The sequence below is a fragment of the Notolepis coatsorum genome (genome assembly GCF_963971535.1).
Source record: "Notolepis coatsorum genome assembly, chromosome: 11".
NCBI classification, from domain to species: domain Eukaryota; kingdom Metazoa; phylum Chordata; class Actinopteri; order Aulopiformes; family Paralepididae; genus Notolepis; species Notolepis coatsorum.
Window position 1 is genome coordinate 53,086,830 of NC_140175.1, and position 25,455 is coordinate 53,112,284.

At 45.1% G+C, this 25,455-nt stretch overlaps 1 protein-coding gene across 1 annotated transcript in view; it reads right to left on the reverse strand.

Moving 5' to 3' along the window:
- Window positions 1–25,455, reverse strand: part of setd1ba (SET domain containing 1B, histone lysine methyltransferase a) — a 64,853-nt gene that overhangs the window by 36,212 nt on the left and 3,186 nt on the right. The window contains exons 5-6 of the mRNA XM_084324417.1: window positions 23,331–23,440; window positions 1,300–2,397 (exon numbers count right to left, since the gene is read on the reverse strand). Coding sequence (XP_084180543.1) covers window positions 1,300–2,397; window positions 23,331–23,440 — 1,208 coding nt within the window. The remainder of the gene's footprint in view (window positions 1–1,299; window positions 2,398–23,330; window positions 23,441–25,455) is intronic.

A 25,455-nucleotide genomic window follows, 5' to 3' on the forward strand; every position in this document is an offset into this window, starting at 1 on the left:
CACAAGTCATATGTGGACTTAATAGCTCCGTTATTAAATTAAATAAACATTTATCAGGTTAACACTTACATAAACCAACATGGAACTTCATACCTTTCATACTCATATCCATAGACTTTTGTCTAAGCAATTACTGATCCTTTTAATGTCTCAAATGACAACACCTCAGGGCAAAACAACATGAAGCAGCTACAGTTTTACAATATGCTCATGTCATTTCCCACTATAAATATTAAACAAACAAGACACAATAAAACCTTTTTGTGGACTGAGCAGCACGCAGAGCCCTGTGTGTTGGAACCAGTTAGCTGTGAAAGCAGTGTTTTCTCTGACACCGAGAGCCGACTGAAGACTTTACCTCTGTCTGCCTAATCTCACTTGCTGTGCTTCCTGTGGCCCCGGGGCCACTGTTACAGAGCCCAGCTGTGTGTAAACACCATTACAACACTACTAGAGGACAAGCAAGGCCATTAGTACATAGACATTATTAGCCTTGTTTGGTGCAGGGTGATGTTGGTGTCTCAGCGTAAGCACATTGAGCAGCAGGCTGTGGTATCATTGTGTTCATTATGTTATTGAATATGATATGTAGTAGTAGCAGTAGGTTGCTTAGCCTGTGCGTTCACTTCCTCTCTCACACAGCAGGCCAAGCTGCAAAGCTGGTACCGTAATCTAGCAATAGACCCGATTCAATCGGGCCGATATCTGGCATTTTGATATAATCGGCATCGGCTGATGACCATGTCCACTTGGCCGATTAGAACGTGGCAGCGCGCTGCAAGAACTGGAATCGTCATTTGCCGTAACGTGATGCCTCCCCACGACAACTCCTACCAGAGGGTTTGGACTTGTTTTCAACCTCAACACTTTTTTGCCATTTCAGACCAGTGCAGAGGATATTATTCACACCAGCACACCACCCAGCGGCGAGGTGTCGCATTCCCTCATTAGAAGGTAACGGCCCTTATGTCAATCCCACAAGTGTCAATTGATTCCATTTTAATAAATGTATTTAGTTTGATACATTTGTTGAGTGCAGATCAGAAGAGAAGATCATTTTTTGTGTCTCATATGTTATTATAAATTAAAATCTAAAACTGCATTAGGAGGAACTGTGTGTATGTGTAACTGGACAAACTTCCTTGTGTAAACAAAGTAAATCTTCTGCCAGTGCACTTGTATGTAATATCACTGCATGGGAGTGGATAGTATTATTTCCAAAATATCTTTAGCAAGTGAATACCAATTCACTATCAAAACATAAGTAAAGATAGTTGGCTAGCTACTGCTGTGTCTTACCGTGTCCATGTTATCGGTAGGTGTGTGGTTTCCAAAGCGACCGTCTTTGACGTCGTTGGTGTTGGTCTGGACAGGAGAGCTGACCCTCTTCAGGAGGGAGGCGGTACCAGGGACAGGTTCTTCATCGTCCGAGTCCGGCAGCGGGGTGGGACTGATGTCCTCCAGGCCCGTGCTGGAAGGCCGCGAGTTTTGCTGGCCTCCGTGGGAGGTATAAGGAGGGATAGGGGAGAGCTGGGAGGAGGAGGAGGAGATGGGGCTGCCCTCCATGCGCACCTCCGTGTCAGAGTCTCGCTCGGCCAGGAAGGGCAGCTTGGTCCTTTTCTCCTTGAGCAGCATCTCTATGCGGGAGTCGAGGCTGTTCCTCTCGGAGTCCAGTGTGGGCGTGCCGGGGGAGGGGCAGCGCTCCGGTGTCCGGGGAGGAGGCGTGGTCGGGTGGGGGACGGGCTCTGGGGGAGGCTCGGGGATGGGCGGAGTCTCCGGCCGCTCCTTGATGGGTATGAAGTCGGCAGGCGGCTGGGGGGGGCGGCGGTACTCCGTCTCCTGCTGGACGGCCGGGTGGTAGGGGGGCTCGAAGGGGGGCTCTGAGGGGGGGAAGGCCGGGGGGGCGGGGGGCTGGTAGGGGGAGAAGGCCGACGTGAAGCCGGCTGAGGACGGGGGAGGCGGCGTGTGGGGGTGGGGGTAGGAGGAGGCGGGGGGCGGGGGCTCGGGCGGCGTGGGTTTGAAGGGGGACTGTTCCGACGGCGTGCTGTGGTACGAGGGGGTGCTGCGGTACTGAGGCCTCTCCGGCCGGCGGTTGTAGGCGTCCTGGAACTTGCTCTCGTGCCGGCGAGCCTTATAGCCTCCGGAGCCTCCGGAGCCTTCGGCCCGGCTGCCCGGGTAGGCCGGCGTGGTCTGCCGGCTGGAGTAGTTGGAGTCCTGAGAGAAAGGCGTGCCGGACTGGCGCGGAGTGTGCGGGGTCCCCTGGGACTGTGGCGTGTCCTGCCTCAGGCTGGAGTAGGCCGTGTCCAGGGACAGGGGGGTGGCGGTGCTGTTGGGGGTCAGTGGTCCTCCCAACACGGAGCCTCCGCTCTCCGACAGCCGGCGGATGGGCTCCAAGGCCTGCGGAGACGAGAGACACACGAGTTATCTACAAATCACAGAAATGATTGCCATGGTAACTAAGGACGCGGAGGCAGAAACCACTGGATGGACGCATGCATAGAAGCTGGTAGAAAGTAGATAAGTGGCATTTTTCTATCACAAAATTGTTTCCTTTGACCAAATTAATCATTCTGTGTTGTCAGTATTTTACCAGTGACTTCATATATGAAAGAATAACAATGATATGTACGACAGATGCTTAGATACCTTTCTGTATCGCACCAAAAATCCATATATAAATGTAATCCTTTGATCATTCTGGAGCCATTTATGGATAGAATGGCATGGCTACTAGTCAGAGCCTACTAGTTTAAAATGGCTCTCAACTAAAATGACAAGGAGCAGAACATTTTAAATTCAACAAGCTAAATAAAATACCGGCCCTTCCATGCTGTAGAAGTGCTGTAGAAATGCCTACATAATTATTAAATACATTTAACAATGCATGTAGAAGTGAAATGCACATACAGATCCATTGCTCTTTCAAATTAATCTCGCCCGCCCATTTAGCCAATCAACAAATAAAAAAATAATCTTAAATTGTTTTTAACACTGTAAATTAATTTTTTGTTTTTGTTTTACACTAATGTAATTTTAGCTATCTTAATTGTTACAGTAGGTTCATTATGCATTGTGTGTACTGACTTTTAATAATTTTGTTTTTGCAATAGTGATTGTTTTTGTATGTTTTTTTGTGTGTGGACCCCAGGAAGACTAGCTGGTTGCTATCGCACCAGCTAATGGGGATCCCTAATCAAATCAAATCAAATCAAAACACCTTCAATCAGGAAACCAAAATCCTGCAGCAGCAGTTGGCCAAAATGAAGAGATCACATTGTTTAACATAATTATGCGAATGATGTGAATATGTATTTACATAGCAGTCAATGTTTCTCCACGCTTCTGATGCCCAGCAGCAGGGAAAATAGATAAAAAAAAGGAACAGCAGAAAATCACTCTTGTATTATGTCCGGCGTCTCCACATCTGGTGGAGACGCAGCATTGAATTAGAGTGTCTCTGTCCCGGGACAAGCTCATCATAGTGTCTCTGTCCCGGGACTCGCTCATCATAGTGTCTCTGTCCCGGGACAAGCTCATCATAGTGTCTCTGTCCCGGGACTCGCTCATCATAGTGTCTCTGTCCCGGGACACGCTCATCATAGTGTCTCTGTCCCGGGACTCGCTCATCATAGTGTCTCTGTCCCGGGACTCGCTCATCATAGTGTCTCTGTCCCGGGACTCGCTCATCATAGTGTCTCTGTCCCGGGACAAGCTCATCATAGTGTCTCTGTCCCGGGACTCACTCATCATAGTGTCTCTGTCCCGGGACTCGCTCATCATAGTGTCTCTGTCCCGGGACACGCTCATCATAGTGTCTCTGTCCCGGGACTCGCTCATCATAGTGTCTCTGTCCCGGGACAAGCTCATCATAGTGTCTCTGTCCCGGGACTCACTCATCATAGTGTGTCTCTGTCCCGGGACTCACTCATCATAGTGTGTCTCTGTCCCGGGACTCGCTCATCATAGTGTCTCTGTCCCGGGACACGCTCATCATAGTGTCTCTGTCCCGGGACTCGCTCATCATAGTGTGTCTCTGTCCCGGGACTCACTCATCATAGTGTGTCTCTGTCCCGGGACTCACTCATCATAGTGTCTCTGTCCCGGGACTCACTCATCATAGTGTGTCTCTGTCTCGGGACTCGCTCATCATAGTGTCTCTGTCCCGGGACTCGCTCATCATAGTGTCTCTGTCCCGGGACACGCTCATCATAGTGTCTCTGTCCCGGGACTCGCTCATCATAGTGTCTCTGTCCCGGGACACGCTCATCATAGTGTCTCTGTCCCGGGACATAATCATCATAGTGTCTCTGTCCCGGGACTCGCTCATCATAGAGTGTCTCTGTCCCGGGACTCGCTCATCATAGTGTCTCTGTCCCAGGACTCACTCATCATAGTGTCTCTGTCCCAGGACTCACTCACCATAGTGTCTCTGTCCCAGGACTCGCTCATCATAGTGTCTCTGTCCCGGGACATAATCATCATAGTGTCTCTGTCCCGGGACATAATCATCATAGTGTCTCTGTCCCGGGACTCGCTCATCATAGTGTCTCTGTCCCGGGACTCGCTCATCATAGTGTCTCTGTCCCGGGACAAGCTCATCATAGTGTCTCTGTCCCGGGACTCGCTCATCATAGTGTCTCTGTCCCGGGACACGCTCATCATAGTGTCTCTGTCCCGGGACTCGCTAATCATAGAGTATCTCTGTCCCGGGACTCACTCATCATAGTGTGTCTCTGTCCCGGGACTCACTCATCATAGTGTCTCTGTCCCGGGACTCACTCATCATAGTGTGTCTCTGTCCCGGGACTCGCTCATCATAGTGTCTCTGTCCCGGGACTCGCTCATCATAGTGTCTCTGTCCCGGGACTCGCTCATCATAGTGTCTCTGTCCCGGGACTCGCTCATCATAGTGTCTCTGTCCCGGGACTCGCTCATCATAGTGTGTCTCTGTCCCGGGACTCGCTCATCATAGTGTCTCTGTCCCGGGACTCGCTCATCATAGTGTCTCTGTCCCGGGACTCGCTCATCATAAAAACACATCAAACCTGCTGCCTGTGTAGATTCCCTGTTGGGGACAATCAACAGACCAAACTTATACTTAAGTCAGCAAAAAAAAGGATACAGGCAATTCTACATTATTTCACATTGTTAACACTACATTGTGAAGCAGAACAGGACAACACATCGTCTATCTGTGTATTGTATTGTATGACTTTCTTTGTGCAGTGGATCGCGATACACAATAGACCTGTCGCTAAACCATGCCCCAAAATAGAATTTGTCCAATCATATCACAGCAAAAACACCAGAAAAGCCATTTGTGGGCTGCATCAAACCAGACGGCTGTGATCAAAACCACTGTGTAAGAGTTCAGTTTATATGTTATTATCTACCTAATATCCGATGGTGAAACGCTGTGCGTGGGGTACCTGTAATTCGGACACCAGGTACCCTGAAAGACTGGATGGAGGAGTATATTTCATACCTTTCCCGAAGCCCAAACGAAAACTAGAGAAATGCAAGCGATGGATTATGTTGTGTCGTCAACCACATACACAACTGAATGTGAAGACCATTACCAAGGACACTTATGTTTGCTCAAAGGTAAGGTCAATTCATAAAGACATAATATTTGATGGCATGTATTAGAAACGTAGACCAAACTATTAGTTTGCTAACGTTTGACTTTGACTGCGAACTAGCTATCGTATATCCAGCCCAGTTAGCCAACGTTAGCAGCTAGCTAACGTTAGCTGCCAACATGTAACGATACCGCAGATATTTCTGCATCATAAGGTTAGCTCAAGTTTCAAGTTTCTTTAATAGTTGTCATACAGAAGTACAGAATACTTTTGTACAAAATGCTTCTTACTGTTGCGCTCCAGAGACTGTGCATGACAAGATAAGTATGAAATAAAAACATAGTAAAAATTAGAAGAAAAAAAAAAAAGGTCACAGTGTTCAGTTTAGACATATGTACAATGTTCGTAGACGTAGTTACCATACAATATACAATACTGTGCAGTGTACTAATATACAATACTATATAGTGCAAGGCATAAATGGACGAGGTGCAGTTTAGGTACAATTCACAGTAGGTGTACGAGTTGTAGTGCAAATCCTTTATCAATAAATATAAAGTGTAAGTGTGTTTGTGTGATCTAAAGTGTGGAGAGTGGGTGCTGCAGTGTGTTGTTTGTTTGAGTGAGTGTGTGTGTGCGTGTTTCTGCATCATAACGTCAGCAACGTTACCGCAAGCCAGGTGCATAACAGTGCAAATGATGACCAACAAGGACAGTTATAGTTATAGATGTAATGTAGTGACCACCATTGATAGTATAAAGAACTGGCTAACAGACAACAGAATACTAATAACATGAATACTACTACATGCACTAAGAATGCTCGATGCACTTCAGATGCCATAGTGCCACTTGAAACCAGTAACAGGGACAACGATGTAAACAGTAAATAAGTCCTGGACTTTTCGTTTTATCCCTGACAAGGCAAACACAAATGTTGATCTGTCAAAGTTGTTATGTTTGTTGTCAATAAAATCCACTTTGAGCTGCATTTTATGTATGAAAGATGCTCCATAAATGAACTATTATTATTATCTGTCTATGCTTAGCTAATACTCGTCTTTTTGTGTTTTTTTTCACAGAATGAGGTGTGCTGGAGATGTTACTGCCCTCACAGAGACGACACAGGTCAACCCAAGACAGGACATGAGTGATAATGAAAGAGGTCTGATTTATGTTTTTGGACTAAAGTGAGCATCATGGAATGTGTGCAGCTTTACAATCATGTCATTAACTGAATAATATCCCTCTCCTCATTCACCTCTCCCCCTCATCCCTCTCTCCTCATTCACCTCCCCCTCATCCCTCTCCCCTTATCCATCACCCCTCTCTCCTCCCCTCTTACTCCAGATGAGGAGTGCCGGCGTGTAGCTTATTGACAGCGGAAGAGTGCAAGAATGTGACAATGTGACCATGTGACCGCGGCAGCGCGAGAGAGCGGCAGTGCGGAAATAGGCTGTCTATTGCCATTCTCTAAGACAAACTCTAACCTTAACCAGCTCCTTAACAGCGCCTAAACTTAACCCTTCTAACCTTAACCAACTCCGAAACAATGCCTAACCTTAACCTTAACCATGCCTAACCTTAACCTTAACCATAGAAAGAATATTGCCATTCTCTAAGACAAACTCTAACCTTAACCAGCTCCTTAACAGCGCCTAAACTTAACCCTTCTAACCTTAACCAACTCCGAAACAATGCCTAACCTTAACCTTAACCTTAACCATGCCTAACCTTAACCGGCAAAAGAATACATGTTAAAAAGAAAAAAGAAAAAAAAAATTGAAGGGATTCGAACTTGTAACCAACGGACCGCAGGACCGCAGCGCTGCCAGGTGAGCTAAGCTTCGAATGAAAATCATCTGCGATTACGCCTACATAATGCCGCAAGCTCTGCCGCTCCGCTCTGCTGCTGCCGCGCCTGCCGCGGGGCGTGTCGCAGCCAATCAGGGAAAACGCGGAAGCACTCGGGCGCACTCTTCCGCTGTCAATACTAAACAGAATGCTTAAATAGGAATGTTAAGAGGTTCGAGAGGGTTCTACTATGACATCATCACCAACATTCCAGAATGTTCGGGCGGCACTAATTTTCTAGAATGTTCCCAACAAGGTCTGTGGGTGAATTATGTACCATTACAATCACTACAGTACTGTATTAAGTTTCAAAAGTAAAAGTACAGTACATATTCTATAGGGTGTTCTTGTATTTCAGTGCATTCAACCCTCGATTGACCTGAAGGTTCTTAAAGTGGTCCAGTTATGCTGCTCTGTGTCCCTCAGATTGCTGGTTTACAATGTTAAAGTACTTAATCTTCATCAACAGTTGCTGATATTGCAAATGTCAACAGACCAGGCTATTAATCCATAATGGAGGTACTAGAAGAATATAATGTTAAATTACCATAGATGTATCACAACAACACATGATATTATTCGCTATTCCAGTTTATATCGTACATCCATTTGTGTAACTGTAAATCCATGTATATTTATTGTATACCGGTATATTAAAAATAGTGGCTATTTATGTACACTTTAGTTGTGGGTTTTCTTTTCTAATCAGAGTGATCTATCTTGAGAATGTGTTGTATATGCATTTATTTATATTTATATTAAATATAACTTATACTTGGTGTTATAAGAAAAGCTATGTCCTGACCTGTACCCATTTACTGTGATTTATAGGTATTTTGGTAAATGGCTGTATTTATATTTTATCCAAAGCGCTTTACAATTTGTTTCTCACATCTTACCCATTCACTCACACATTCACACACCGACAGTGGAGGCAACCATGCAAGGTGCCAACCTGCTCATCAGTGTCTTGCTCAAGGACACTTCGACACGCTGCCCGGGAGGAGCGAGAATCAAACCGGGAACCTCCGGATTACCAGACGACTGCTCTACTCCCAAGCCACTGTCGCCCCCTATATTAGGTCTATTTTATTATTAGGTATTTTTACTTTGGTCTCTATCACTATACATTTATAGTTAGTGTAATCAATCATTTGACCTGATGTACACTAGAATGTGCAGCATACCATTCTCTGACGTCTCACCCCTTTATGGAGGAGGATTGTTGGCAAGTGACAGCTCTCACTTTTTTTCTCATTCTAGTGACTAGTGACACAACTGTCGGGTCTAGCTCGTATACTGCGTTGGACCACTAAACTAAATGTATCAGCAATAGTAGTAATCATGGATTATCGTCATAGTTCTTGTAATCTTCAATCAAGTCAACTGTAAGTAATGCTTGAGACGTTATCTATAGCTAATGCTTGCATCACCATGGAGGTCGAAGGTAAATGTGTATCTCATGAATGTACTTTTCCACTGCATATTGTAACCCTCTCTGTCTGCTTCTAGATAAAATATTTGTGTTATCTTTAAAAAACAGGTCTATTAAGTCAAATGTGTAGCTAAATTTAAATATTTGAGGCTGTCAAAATGAAAACGACAATGGCAAAACGACACATTACCCTGCAGTACAATACAATGACCATCGATTAGATTAACATGCATTTTCCATGCCTGGTAGTTATTGTGACGTACTATATCAACATATGATTGATTAGTTTGTTTGATTATGATATTGGTTGCTTGAACAGGTCGGGACAACTAAAAGCAGACACAGTGAGGGGAAAGGCACCATGAGGGGCCTGGTGTTACGAGGATCTGGCTCAAAGTACATGTTCCCTCTGCAGGCCAGGGGCCAACATTCCTTCCCCGGCCTGTTTCACCACCTGCTGCGCTGATCAAATGGATTAGAGATAAGGATGTCAGTTTAGATCAACAAGGGCTTCACTGGTCCTCGTCCAAACATATCTATAACGGGGATGATGAGGTCTGCCGTGTGGACTCAAATCACAAAATAAAAAATACAAATTTGTAGAAATTTGTGAACTGAAACCAGGGAATATCATCACGGTGTGGCCGGCTGGCTGAGCTCCTCACCGCGATCGCAAGCAGAAGAGAAGTACGCCTGTGTCGCGCGGAGGACTGCAAGCTAGGCTAAAGCTAGCCCCTCATCTCCTATCACTCCCCAACATCTTCCTGGCCAACGTGCAGTCTCTGGCGAACAAGATGGATGTTGTGGATCATCAAATCATGAATGGATTAAGGACTGCAACGTCATGATTTTCATGGAATCCTGGCTTAACACGTTGGATGCCAACGACGCTATAAGTCGTTAGTTCATGCCGCCAGTTGAGTGCCGCCAACGACATATAGCGTTTGTTTGTCGTATTTTTTTTTATTGGCGATTTGAATTCATATTTCATCAATCGAGCCTCAGGCTAGTGTTGCAGAGTCTCTCTGAGCTCAATTGGGAAGATACCGCCCCCTATCCTCTCTCCCTGTGTAACTGCACCCCATTAGTTTAGACTGATGAAGGGGGGGGGGGGCAGTTTCCTCATTTTACTTTTCCGTCAAGCCAACTGAAGAGACCAAGTGATCGCCGGCCCTCAGAAAAGCGTGGATTATGTATTTCCAGCACCCAACGCTGAATCAATAAACGCGATCGATATTTGGAATGGCGATCAGGAATTGGAATAATCTTTTTGGATAACATCTGATCTGAGGTAAGGAATCTATTTTACCAGTCTTGGGATAATCAGAGCTTTTTTCACAGATATATCAACGTGTCCCATATGTGTGTGTGTGTCTGTGTGTGCGCACTGATCAGGAAATGAGAGAATCGATATTTCAGCCCGCTTCTATAGCGTGCATAAGTACACATATACTATCGATAATCTAGCGTTTATTTGAAAACAATTCATAAATAGGCAGAAAAATGACAACGTTTTTGTGTATGCCAGAATATTCCAGTAAATGCCGTTTATCACGGAATCTATATATTTTCCTGAAAAACGAGGGCTTTTCAAAATGCTATTAAATGGAAATGAACCGATTAAAAACCAATCCGTTTCGACAATGTTGACTGCAAACAAGTCTTTGATAAGCGACGGGCAGATTAGACACAGCCATAATTTAAGACGGAGATTATGCGTTCACAACGCTATCATTGAAGTGGGTGCTGGCATTTAACAGGGTTTTACCATGTTCACCAGTGGTAATCAAAGTGTTAATAATAGTGGGATTCATGACAGTGCTATTGAGCTACCAGGCCGCACTCTCTGCAGGGCAGACAGAACAGCTGATGGCTCCAGAAAAAACCAGAAGTGGAGGTTTGTGCATTTATATAAACAAAACTGCACAAACAATACAACAAACAAATTGTGAGTCACTGCTCTTCTAACATGGAATATATGAAGTGTAGACCTTTCTACCAGCCCAGGGAATTTACAGCTACCATTGTGATTGCAGCCTATATACCTTTTGATGCTAATGCCAAGCTAGCAAAGATGGAACCGTATGCTGCCATTAGCAAACAACAGAACTCGCACCCAGAGGCAGCCTTTATTGTTGCAGGAGATTTTAAATCACTCCAACCTAAACACTGTGCTCCCCAAGTTTAAGAGTTTTATTTATTTAAGTTCCACCAACATGTATCTTGCCCAACAAGAGGAGACAAAACATTAGACCATGTTTAGGGCGGCTACGTGGCGTAGTGGGCAAGGCGCTCGCCACGAAATCTGGAGACGCTGGGCTTGCCTGTTCGAGCCCAGCGCTCCACATTTGCCTTCAGTTTAGCTGGTCGTCCGTACTAATACACATTGGCCGTATTAGGGGATGGGAAACTGATGGGTGGGGATCGGGCGTTGTGGACAGCGACTCCTACAGGTCGGTTGGTGGGCCTGCGCAGTAGAATCAGGAAGTGTCGGGGGCAGCGTGAGCCTCCCACGCGTTACTCCTCGCCACTGAGAGATCGAGCTGCGCAGGTGAAAAGATGCGACTGCTGTTACCTCAAGTACCGGAGGGGACTTGTGCTATGTATGACTTAGTCCACATTGCAACCGGCTTGTGGGAGGCAAGAAACAGCGTTCGTGACAGGGGGGGGTTGAATTGGATGATACGAAATTGGGATGGGAGAAAATATAGAAAAATGGGAGAAAAAGTGGACCAAAAAAAAAAACATTAGACCATGTTTACTCCAACATAACAGATGCATACAAAGCAGTGTTTCCCCGACCATTGCCTTGGCGGGGGCGGCCCGCCACGCCAACGGGACCCCCCGCCCCCCCTGAAATTGTTTTAATAAAAAAATATTATAAACACATTTTTTGTATTATATATATCTTTTTTTAATACATTTTTTTTAAGTTTGCTTTAATCACAGTAACGTTGGCGAGCTAGCTAAATTATACATAAATCGGTTTTCATATAAATCAATCTTCACTAAGGCTTTAAAACGGTGGTGCGGCACGATCTACGGAGACGCAGAAAAAAACCTACCAAATCCATTCCGAGACAACTCCGAGACAATTCCGAGACTGACTAATGTCGCGCGTAACAAGTCTCAATCTCTCTCTCTCTCCTTCAAGTAACGTTACACTATAAAAACAAACTGGATAGTTGATATAAGTTGATTGATATATGAACTGGATAGTTCATATAAGCCATTCTCCCTTTCTGTGTGTATGTGTGTGTGTGTGCACGCATGCCCGTCCCAACTCTGGTCTTTGGAAAGTTTGATAGTATTTACTGAGGATGGCCAGATAATGTTGATATTTAAACTTACAAAATAATTATACAGAGAGAAGCTTCAGCAAGTACAAAACGCTGCTGACCGACAAAAGAGAATCCCTCACTGAGGAAAACGGCACTGAACATTGAACTACACTGGCACTGTTTGCAGATGTACTGTTATTAAAAACATAATTTTGTACACACAGGTAACCACTTTTGCTTCATTTCTTTGATGGCTCCAATGTATGCTCCAGTCTAGTCGATTTTGTGTTTTGAGCACAAAGTTCATCATAGATTTGGCCTCTTTATTTTGCTCTCAAAGTGCACCAGATTGATGCATTTAACTTTAAAATGTACAAAAAAATAAACAATTCCGGGGGAGCATGCCCCCGGACCCCCCTAGAGCAGTGCTTCCCAATCCTCTCCTCGAAGCACCCCAGCCGCTCCATGTATTTGTTAAATTCCACCACCAGCACACCTGATTCAACTTAACAAGCCCTTTATTAGTTGAATCAGGTGTGCTGGTGGTGGAATTTAACAAATACATGGAACGGCTAGGGTGCCTCGAGGAGAGGTTTGAGAACCACTGCCCTAGAGGGTCCGAGGTCCACCCACCACAGTCTCACAAAAACCTGTGGGAAACACTCTCCCTGTATTGTAAATAGTTCATATACGTTGTCACTACTGTATGTATAATTGTAAATAAATATTGTTAATATTTATTTACCTAATTTATGTGCAATCGGGGCGCCCCAGTGGCGAACCACATAGCGCGCTCAGCCGACCCGGGTTCGACTCCCGAACCCGTCGTTATTTGCCGAATGTCTTCCCCCCACTCTGTCTCCCATTCCTCCTCTGTCTCTCACTACTGGACTGCCCAGTAGAAATAAAGCGATAAAACGCCAAAAAAGAAATCTTTAAAAAAAATGTATGTGCAATCGTTTCATTTCAGCTCAGAGAAATGCACCGATACTAACAACCGCCTTACTGCGCGCGTTTATGGCGACACTGTTGACACCATGTATCCGTGACACGCGCGCCCCGCGACAACACTAGTCGTTTTGGGGGGCCTACCACCCCCCCTGAAAAAAATCCTAGGGGAAACACTGCAAAGCTATTCCCCTCACCCACCTGAGACAATCAGACCACCTTTCTTTGTTCCTTCTACCCAAGTACACCCCACTCATCAAACGTGTGATGCCCTCAGTTAGAACTGTCAAAATATGGCCTGAGGGGGCAGACTCTGAGCTGCAGCACCGGTTTCAACACACAGACTGGAGTATGTTTTCCACCCAGGCCCCCCTGGACTCCCACACTGACATTGACTCCTACACCTCCTCCGTTGTGGAATACATCAACTCCAACATTGACAGTGTCACCAGGCGTAAACGGATCACTACATTCTCCAATCAGAAGACGTTGATGAACAGAGAGGTCCGTACACTACAAAAGGCACATGACACCGCTTTTAGATCTGGTAACACGCAGGCCTACTGTTCAGCCAGGGCTAATGTGAATTGTGGAATCAAGCGGGCCAAGCACAGCCACAAGATAAGGGTTGAAGAGCACTTCAACAACTCTGACGCATTTGGTAGGGCATCCAGGCCATCACAGACTATAAACCCACCAACAACTCTCCCCCAACCACTGACCCCTCCCTCCCTGATGAGCTCAATCACTTTTATGCCTGCTTTGACAGGGACAACCAGGAGGTGCCCACCAAGGCTCTCCATTCCCCGAACCAGACTGCGGACCTTCTGGGACAGAGCTTTCTGTGTGGCAGCTCCCACCCTCTGGAACTCCCTCCCTGCAGAACTCCGCAACGCCCCAACTCTGGACTCATTCAAAAAACTCCTCAAAACCCACCTCTTCAACTTGGCCTCTAACCCCTAATTTCTCACTTTGTATGTTGTGTCTGTCCACCACTACGTTTGTTACTTTTGTTATTCCCCCCCCCCCCCCCCCCCCCCCCATGTAAAGCGACCGTGGGTCTTCTGAAAGGCGCTATATATATATATATATGAGATATATATATATAAGTTATTATTATTATTATTATTAAGGCTGCCCTCCCTGCCAACCTCCAACTCCTCACTCTCTCCCCCACCAACGTGTGCACCGCTCTGAGCAGGACTAATGCACATAAGACGGCTGGCCCTGATGGCATCCCTGACCATGTGCTCAGGAACTGTGCTGAGCAGCTGACCAAGGTCTTAACTGACCCGTCACTAGCCCAGGCAGTTGTCCCAACATGCTTTAAAACCACCTCCATTGTGCCAGTGCCGAAACACTCCTCTGCCACGAACCTCAATGACTTCCGCCCTGTTGCACTCACCAACATTATTATGAAGTGCTTTGAGAGGCTGGTCCTGGCTCACCTCTAATCTGGCCTTCCACCCTCACTGGACAGACACCAATTTGCCTACCATGAGAACAGGAGCACAGAGGCTGCTATCTCCTCAGCGCTACATTCTGCCCTCTCCCACCTGGATGAGAGCAATACCCATGTGAGAATGCCATTCATCGACTTCAGCTCAGCATTCAACACCATCATCCCCTCCAAACTCATCTCCAAACATGGTGACCTCATGGAAACCAAGGACCTCCCCCTCTGTCTGCAACTGGATACTCAACTTCCAAACTAACAGACCCCAGTTTGTTAGGATAGACAATCTCACCTCCTCCATCCTCATCCTGAACACCGGCTTCCGACAAGGCTGTGTGCTGAGCCCCCTTCTCTACTCCCTCTCCACCCACGACTGCACTCCTATACATGGAGCACCAACACAAGGCTGTGTGCTGAGCCCCCTTCTCTACTCCCTCTCCACCCACGACTGCACTCCTATACATGGAGCACCAACACCATTATCAAGGCTGTGTGCTGAGCCCCCTTCTCTACTCCCTCTCCACGACTGCACTCCTATACATGGAGCACCAACACTCTACTCCCTCTCCACCCACGACTGCACTCCTATACATGGAGCACCAACACCACTATACATGGAGCACCAACACGACTGCACTCCTATACATGGAGCACCAACACCACTATACATGGAGCACCAACACGACTGCACTCCTATACATCCTGATCGAGCTGGGTCTGAGCTCCACTCTGAGCGCCTGGATACTGGACTTTCTGAGCGAAAGGCCCCAGGCGGTCAGGGTGGGGGGTCAGACCTCCAACACCATCACCCTGAGCATCGGGTCCCCCCAGGGCTGTGTTCTGAGCCCCCTGCTGTACTCACTATACACACACGACTGTGTGGCCAAGTTCAGCTCCAACTCCATAGTGAAGTTTGCAGACGACACAGTGGTGGTGGGGCTGATCTCGGACAATGACGAGAAGGCCTACCGGGAGGAGGTTGAGGTACTGGAAGTCTGGAACGCTGGTGCCAGGACAACAGCCTGCTCCTGAACATTGGTAAAACCAAGGAGCTGATCGTGGATTTTATGAGGAGACAGCAGGAGACACACACACCACTGAGGATAAACGGGGCTACCGTGGACAGGATGAGCAGCTTCAAGTACCTGGGGCTCCACATCTCAGAGGACCTGACATGGACAACACACATAGACTCAGTCTTAAAAAAGGCGAAGCAGCGCATCTACCAACTGAGACAGTTAAGGAAGTTCAGAGTATCTGGGAAGATACTCCAGTCCTTCTACTCCGGAGCTGTAGAGAGCATCTTGACTGGAAACATCACTGGCTGGTATGGCAACAGCACGGCACAGGACAAGAAGGCCCTACAGAGAGTGGTGCGCTCAGCCGAGCGTACCACGGGTATTGCACTACCAACCCTGCAGGTCCTATACAACAAGAGGTGAAAATCCAGAGCCTGCAGGATAATGAAAGACCCTCACCACACCAACAACAGCCTGTTCATGCTGCTGCGGTCAGGCAAACGCCTGCGAGCACCAGTAACGAGGACAGAGACTTAGGCTCAGCTTCTTCCCCCAGGCCATCAGAGCCTTGAACACTGAACTCTCCACGCACAAGCACACATGAGCACACACACAAGACACACACTGTACACGCTCACACACTAGCAGCCACCTTAACATGAGCACACACACACTCATGCTGCACACGCTCACACTATGGACACTTTACAGAAGGAAAGGTCACTTTAAGAATAGTATAGCTTGAGATTGTATAATATTGCATTGTATAGCAGTGTACATAAAGACCCAAGGCCTCATCTGTAGCCAACAGTGTACTGCACTGCCACAGGACCTAGCATGTCCTACCATGCTCTGTAAATAGCTCATGTACAGATACCGATATGCCTACTTTGTTTACTGTTTATTGCACTATGTCGCTCTATTGGTTGGACTCTTATTATTACTTATTATTATTACTTGTATTATGCACATCGTTGCGGGCGAGACCCCCCGCATTTCACTGTATACCTGTATGCCGTGACAAATAAAACTCTTGTATCTTGTATGGAGCACCAACACCACTATACATGGAGCACCAACACCACTATACATAGCACCAACACCACTATACATGGAGCACCAACACCACTATACATGGAGCACCAACACCACTATACATAGCACCAACACCACTATACATGGAGCACCAACACCACTATACATGGAGCACCAACACCACTATACATAGCACCAACACCACTATACATGGAGCACCAACACCACTATAGCACCAACACCACTATACATAGCACCAACACCACTATACATAGCACCAACACCACTATACATAGCACCAACACTCCTATACATGGAGCACCAACACCACTATACATGGAGCACCAACACCATTATCAAGTTTGCAGATGACACAATGGTGGTGGGTCTCTCCTCCCTGTCGGCCTACAGGGAGGAGGTTGAGCACCTAGCGGTGTGGTGCGCCAACAACAACGTGGCTCTCAAAACCAAGAAGCTCATTATGGACTTTAGGAAGACTAGTGCCGGTGCGCATGCCCCCATCCATATCTCAGAGTCTCGTCACTGGTTAAGATGAGTCACCAGCGCCTCTTCTTCATGAGGAGACTGAGGAATGTACACCTGTCTCCTCAGATGATTCTGGTGAACTTTTACTGGTGCATTCATAGAAAGCATACTCACCAATTGCATGACAGTCTGGTACAGCAACTGCACTGCCTCAAAGCGGAAAGCACTGCAGAGGGTGGTGAAAACCGCCCAACGCATCACTCACAGGTACATCACTCTCTACAATTGAGTCTATTCATCACAAGCAGTGTCTGATGAAGACACGCAGCATTGTCAAGGAAACCTCTCATCTCAATCATGGACTTTGTTTGCCCTCCTCTCCTCCGGGAGGCGCTACAGGAACCTCCACTCCAAGTCAAGCAGACTCAGGAACAGCTTCTTTCCCTCAGCTGTCATCTCCCTGAACTCTGCACTATGGACAGCCCCCCCCCCCCCCCCCCCCCCCATACCATATAAACTCCGACTCCATTGCCTATACCCCAGTATGTTACCCATACTGTACACCAGCGGTTCTCAACAGGGGTGCCTTGAGATTTTTAAATAATTCTTTTTGGATTACAGAAAATTATCACTAAAGTGCTATCTGTTGCAGCTGCACTGTTTTCCATGAAAATACCATATTTGGATAAGTTTGACCATTTCTCAAAATCTGAAAATCATTATTTAATAAAACACAAAAAGATCACCAAGTTACTCTGGATAAAAAAAACTTTACAGATAACATTGAGACAAAGCTTCCTGACACATCTCCATCCAAACTCTTGGAAGAACTAATTGAAATCTCATCTGATACCACCTGGAGAGCTAGTTTCAGAGTGTGGTGCTGAGTACCAAGTATCTCATGATGCAGCAGTGTTGATACCATTCAGCACCACATATCTGTGTGAAGCTGGCTTTTCATCCATGACAGCTCTGAAAACAAAATATAGGGCCAAGTTGAGCCTTGAGGATGACATGCGTGTTGCCTTGTCAAAGATCTCCCCACGTATTGACCGTATTATTAGCCAGCAGCAGCAGACCTCACATTGAGCAAGAAATGTCCACTGAGTGAACGAGTGCTTATTTTCTGTATTTATTTATATTTTTTGAGAAATGGTAACTTGGTGATCCTTTTCTGCATTTAAAAAAAAATACATGATTTTCTGTTTTTGAGAAATGGTCAAACTTATCCAAATATGCTATTTTTATGGAGAACAGTGCAGCTGCAACAGATAGCACTTTAGTGATCCTTTTCTGTATTTAAAAAAAATACATGATTTTCAGTTTGAGAAATGGTCACACTTATCCAAATATGCTATTTTACTGGAAAAGTGTGCAGTTGTAACAGATAGCACTTTAGTGATAATTTTCTGTAATTTTATTTAAAGAAATATGCTATTTGATTTACTACTACAAGCAGTGTACTGTCAACAGTACTAAGCCATTTAGACCTGAAACACCTGTTAATAATGCATTATATAGCCTGCATATACACACAAATGTGTTTCCCGGTTTCTTAAATAAACATTATTTTGAAAGCAAGCACTTTTGTCATCATTGTAGCAAAAAAGACAGGACCGGAAAAGTCTTTATCGTATGTAGGGGTGCCCTGGAATATTTTATGAACACAGGGGTGCCTTGGCAGCAGAAAGGTTGAGAACCCCTGTGTACACACTTTGAATTCTGTTACCTATATTAGGGCTGAGCCCAAACGTTCGAAGGTTCGGACCTCCGTTCGTTACGTTGGCACTAAAATCTTAATTAATGGATTTGAACCTACATTTTTCATTTTTTATTAATTTATTTATTTTACACGAAATATATATATGTACCGGTATATCAGAATATCACAGTACTAGTATGTTGTGTTTACAAGAATTTGAAAGTCATGAAAGTCACGTACGAACACAGACACAACTGTCCATTCGAAAAACCCTGGCGAAGTTCGAATCCCAAAAACAGGCTTCGGGGACAGCTCTAGCCTATATCCAATTTATACCTACCTACTGGTTTCACTGTCTTCCCTACACTGTAATCATATTAATCATAATAATCACATATACCTACCTCATACTATAGTCTACCCATATAACTCTGTATGATAGCATGTACAATATTTGTATATATCATTTACATTTACCACATATATATATAATATACCTGCATATAATCCTTCTATATACCTACTGTACCTATACACCTGCATATAACCCATAAAACTCTGTATGATGGCATGTACAATAATGCTGTATATACCATATATATATATATATATATATATATATATATATATATATATATATATATATATTCTTACTAGGGATGTCCCGATCCGATCACGTGATCGGGGGAAGATCACATGATTTTCAGAAGATCGGGAAAAGAAAATCGGGAGTAGCCAGTTGCAATGTTTGCAAGGCGGACGTTCCACGTGGAGGAAAGAACAGAGCTGCGTTCAACACAATGGAGCAAATCATTACGTAAGTCAAACACTGTGAATGTATACTAATGTGCAAACAGATTGAAACTTTGAATATTTCTCGTATGAAGCACATTCTCAGGGGCTCAGGGTGAATGAATTGTGAGCCGCCGCGCTCGACTATTGAGGCAACAGAGGGGCTTGTCTCGCTTCGCCAGTTTCTGACAAATGCGTCAAATTGGTTACTAATGTGAAAGACCGGATCGGGAAAGATCGGTATCGGCAGATACTCAAAATCACTAGCCCCTTTCGTGACTGTGATGCACCGAGTGAATCCACAGTCACTTGCTCCTCGATAGGAAACCAACCTAGATTTACCCGGAAGGACTGGTTCTAACCGAACCGTTTGTTCTACAAGTATCACAGAGACATGTCAAAGGTACTCACAGTTGCACAAGGGTTTCGGACAGAGATAGGGGATGGTTTGAAATCTCGGCGTTGCTAATAATTTTTAATAATTCTTATAAACTGGTCAACACTGCATTATTTCCAGCGTTGGGTGCACAGCGCAGGGATCACAGCGCAGGCGCACCAGGCAGCCAACGCCGGAAATAATGCAGTGTTGACCAGTTTATAAAAAATATTTAAAATGTTTATTAGCAACGCCGAGCTTTCAAACCATCCCGTATCTCTGTCCGAAACCCTCGTGCAACTGTGAGTACCTTTGACATGTCTCTGTGATACTTGTAGAACAAACGGTTCGGTTAGAACCAGTCCTTCATGGTAAATCTAGGTTGGTTTCCTATTGAGGAGCAAGTGACTGTGGATTCACTCGGTGCATCACAGTCACGAAAGGGGCTACAAAATCACATGATCGGGAGCAAGAAAATGCGATCGGGACATCCCCAATTCTTACCGTATATATATATATATCCACATCTGTCTATACATATCTGCATATAATCCTTTTTACATATCTGTACATATCCCTTACCACAGTTATAGTTATAGGTTGCAGTTATCAACACCCTGATGAAGGCCGAAACATGTCGGTTTATTTTAAAATTCTCTAAATAATGTGAGCCATAAAATAAAGGCATTTTAAAACTTGTAGAGCTGCCTTGGATCTAAATTTTTTTATATCCCTTACCTAATCTTACTAGTTACGTTGATGGCCAGTATGACTTACTACCATAGTGTCTTTATACCTCTATCACAGTACATATTAATACTACAACGCTGTAGTCTGTACATACATCTTTAGCACCATTACTCAGTTATATATTTTATACCCAGTTTAATCACCTGTCCTGTACATTGTATATTACTATTGCACTTTACTGTTACATTTACACTCTGGTTGGATGCCAAACTTATTTTCGTTGTATGAGTTGTATAATGACAATAAAATGTAATCTAATCTAATGATGTTTGGGTCAACAGATCTTCATCGTAACACTAAGTGATTATTTTTTTTATTTTATTAACGGCACAGCAGACCTCTTACAAACTTTTACCCAGGTGTCAACAGCATAATAAAGCAAGGCATACAACCTGCAGTGCACGCTATGATCCAATACAGCTTTATTGATGGAAGAAGTAGACAACGTTTCAACCTGACTAGGTACTTCATCATGTCTCCATGAAGACCCAGTCATGGTGAAACGGTGTCTGTTTTTTAGTCAATGAAGGTGTATTGATGCAGTGTGCAGGTCCTGCTCCTTCACACATTAACCCAGCAGCTAGAGTAACCCTTTCAGCACCTAGCCTAACCCTTTCAGCACCTAGCCTAACCCTTTCAGCACCTAGCCTAACCCTTTCAGCACCTAGAGTAACCCTTTCAGCACCTAGAGTAACCCGTTCAGCACCTAGAGTAACCCTTTCAGCACCTAGCCTGACCCTTTCAGCACCTAGAGTAACCCTTTCAGCACCTAGAGTAACCCTTTCAGCACCTAGCCTAACTCTTTCAGCACCTAGTCTAACCCTTTCAGCACCTAGCCTAACCCTTTCAGCACCTAGTCTAACCCTTTCAGCACCTAGCCTAACCCTTTCAGCACCTAGCCTAACCCTTTCAGCACCTAGTCTAACCCTTTCAGCACCTAGCCTAACCCTTTCAGCACCTAGCCTAACCCTTTCAGCACCTAGCCTAACCCTTTCAGCACCTAGCCTAACCCTTTCAGCACCTAGCCTAACCCTTTCAGCACCTAGCCTAACCCTTTCAGCACCTAGCCTAACCCTTTCAGCACCTAGCCTAACTCTTTCAGCACCTAGCCTAACCCTTTCAGCACCTAGCCTAACTCTTTCAGCACCTAGCCTAACCCTTTCAGCACCTAGAGTAACCCTTTCAGCACCTAGAGTAACCCTTTCAGCACCTAGTCTAACCCTTTCAGCACCTAGTCTAACCCTTTCAGCACCTAGAGTAACCCTTTCAGCACCTAGAGTAACCCTTTCAGCACCTAGCCTAACCCTTTCAGCACCTAGCCCAACCCTTTCAGCACCTAGAGTAACCCTTTCAGCACCTAGCCTAACCCTTTCAGCACCTAGAGTAACCCTTTCAGCACCTAGTCTAACCCTTTCAGCACCTAGTCTAACCCTTTCAGCACCTAGAGTAACCCTTTCAGCACCTAGTCTAACCCTTTCAGCACCTAGCCCAACCCTTTCAGCACCTAGTCTAACCCTTTCAGCACCTAGTCTAACCCTTTCAGCACCTAGCCTAACCCTTTCAGCACCTAGAGTAACCCTTTCAGCACCTAGAGTAACCCTTTCAGCACCTAGAGTAACCCTTTCAGCACCTAGCCCAACCCTTTCAGCACCTAGCCCAACCCTTTCAGCACCTAGTCTAACCCTTTCAGCACCTAGTCTAACCCTTTCAGCACCTAGCCTAACCCTTTCAGCACCTAGCCTAACCCTTTCAGCACCTAGCCTAACCCTTTCAGCACCTAGCCTAACCCTTTCAGCACCTAGAGTAACCCTTTCAGCACCTAGCCCAACCCTTTCAGCACTAGCCTAACCCTTTCAGCACCTAGCCCAACCCTTTCAGCACCTAGCCCAACCCTTTCAGCACCTAGCCTAACCCTTTCAGCACCTAGAGTAACCCTTTCAGCACCTAGAGTAATCCTTTCAGCACCTAGCCTAACCCTTTCAGCACCTAGTCTAACCCTTTCAGCACCTAGAGTAACCCTTTCAGCACCTAGAGTAATCCTTTCAGCACCTAGAGTAACCCTTTCAGCACCTAGCCTAACCCTTTCAGCACCTAGCCTAACCCTTTCAGCACCTAGCCTAACCCTTTCAGCACCTAGCCTAACCCTTTCAGCACCTAGCCTAACCCTTTCAGCACCTAGAGTAACCCGTTCAGCACCTAGAGTAACCCTTTCAGCACCTAGCCTAACCCTTTCAGCACCTAGCGTAACCCTTTCAGCACCTAGCCTAACCCGTTTCCCTAACCCTTTCAGCACCTAGCCTAACCCTTTCAGCACCTAGCCTAACCCGTTTCCCTAACCCTTTCAGCACCTGCCTAACCCGTTACCCTAACCCTTTCAGCACCTAGAGTAACCCGTTCAGCACCGAGCCTAACCCTTTCAACACCTAGAGTAACCCTTTCAGCACCTAGCCTAACCCGTTCAGCAGGATGTTTTTTTTTTATCTTCTCACATAATTATAGAACTCCATAGCTTACATCATCATTAGAATGCTCATCAAAATTGCATGTGAGATTGTACATCTGAAAGGGCTAAGAAGGAGAAGATGTGCATATGACTACCAGACAGAGCTCTTACCATCAGGGCCTCGGCCAGTACGTGTCTCTGCTCCTCCCCTCCCACCGGTAGCGTCCGCGGAGTGTAGCTGCCATTCATCAGGAGCTCCAAGTACCGCAGGCGATTCTCACCTGAATGAGCGGGAAACATGAGACGGCTCAGAGTGGGCTTGGTGCCAAAGCCACACAATACCACTAATAGTTATATTACTACCTCCATTTAAACATTCTACACAGTGAGACTGCAGAAAACAACCCAATCCTGGCTAACTCTGGCACATTTACATTAGGTCTGCATTTGATTTGTGTGCATTCACTGCACCTGTCAAACAAACAAATAAATAAAATACTGCTAATAGACCACGTCCTCCCTGGCTTTAAAATGTCAATATTTCAGACAGTATAGATAACGTTAGATAGGTCATCATTTCACGACATCTTTCAGATATTCTTATTTTATATCCCGTATTGATTTGGTTCTACATGTCAACCCCCCTTCCCAGCTGAAGACAGTACTGGTCGTCTCAACCAGTAGAGCTGGTGGTCACCTGAGTAGAAGACTGAGGGCCAACGATGAAAACCAAAGAGCTCCTGCACACTGTCTCCTTCAACTTGCAGTTCAGATAAAACATCTCAAAGCAGTTTGAAATGTTGTTCCTAACTGTTGTTTTAACTGCAAGTGAAGGGGACAGCAATACAGATGTTTTAACTGCAAGTGAAGGGGACAGTAATACAGATGTTAACTGTAAGTGAAGAGGACAGTAATACAGATGTTTTAACTGCAAGTGAAGGGGACAGTAATACAGATGTTAACTGTAAGTGAAGAGGACAGTAATACAGATGTTGTAACTGCAAGTGAAGAGGACAGTAATACAGATGTTTTAACTGCAAGTGAAGAGGACAGTAATACAGATGTTTTAACTGCAAGTGAAGAGGACAGTAATACAGATGTTTTAACTGTAAGTGAAGAGGACAGTAATACAGATGTTTTAACTGTAAGTGAAGAGGACAGTAATACAGATGTTTTAACTGTAAGTGAAGAGGACAGAAATACAGATGTTTTAACTGCAAGTGAAGAGGACAGTAATACAGATGTTTTAACTGCAAGTGAAGAGGACAGTAATACAGATGTTTTAACTGCAAGTGAAGAGGACAGTAATACAGATGTTTTAACTGCAAGTGAAGAGGACGGCAATACAGATGTTTTAACTGCAAGTGAAGAGGACAGTAATACAGATGTTTAGAACAGCAAGACATGCTGAAGTTGTGGCTAGCTACTAGTAGCTAATTGTTAGTGTGCGTCATGGACTGTCTCTGCGCCTGGCAGACCAGCATTGGGTTTGCAGTGATCATTATCCTGTACATCCAAAAACACATTTTTCTCAAGAAATCTGCCGTTCCATGAGCGGAGAGACCTGCTGCAGACAGACTGGAAGTAATGTAATTATTACAAATGGTAACTGTGACTGTTTTGATGACAATAAGCATTAAGCATCAGGTATATTTGCTACTGCCACGCTTTTTAATGTGTTCTAAAAATAGATTTCCCTCCACGAGTAATCAATCACTAATTGATTATTTCATGAAGGAAAACATTACTCGCTCCCATCCCTACTTGATATTTTATATGGAGTCTTGGGGTTCAGGTTTACTCTCGCACTAGTCAAAGACAACACTTGAGGCGGGTCAGCTTGGGGTTCAATATGCAATGAAGAGTCTGCGATACTAAACCAGGCTTTCCCAACCTTGAAATGAAAACGGGGTCCCTCAAACATTTCCTTATTAAACTAAAATGACTTATTTGGTCACAATGTTGACATCAAAAACTACCGCCAGCAGCATTTTGTAAAGAAGCCAGTGTGAGATCCATTCAGCTCGACTATAAACACATGTTTTTGCACTCAGTTTTGAGAGTAAACATCAGTAGCCTATTATATCAAAGACAAACATATTCACATGGTTTAAATGCTGGAGTCACCTGCATGTTCCCACCTTCTATTCCTAACTGTCACCACTGCTGCTCTGATACTTAGATACTATATATATATATTTTAGAGGTGCAGTGATTCAGTAATCTCACAATTCGATTTTGATGCTTGGGGTCACGATTCAATTAAAATTTGTTTCTCGATTCAATGCATAGATTT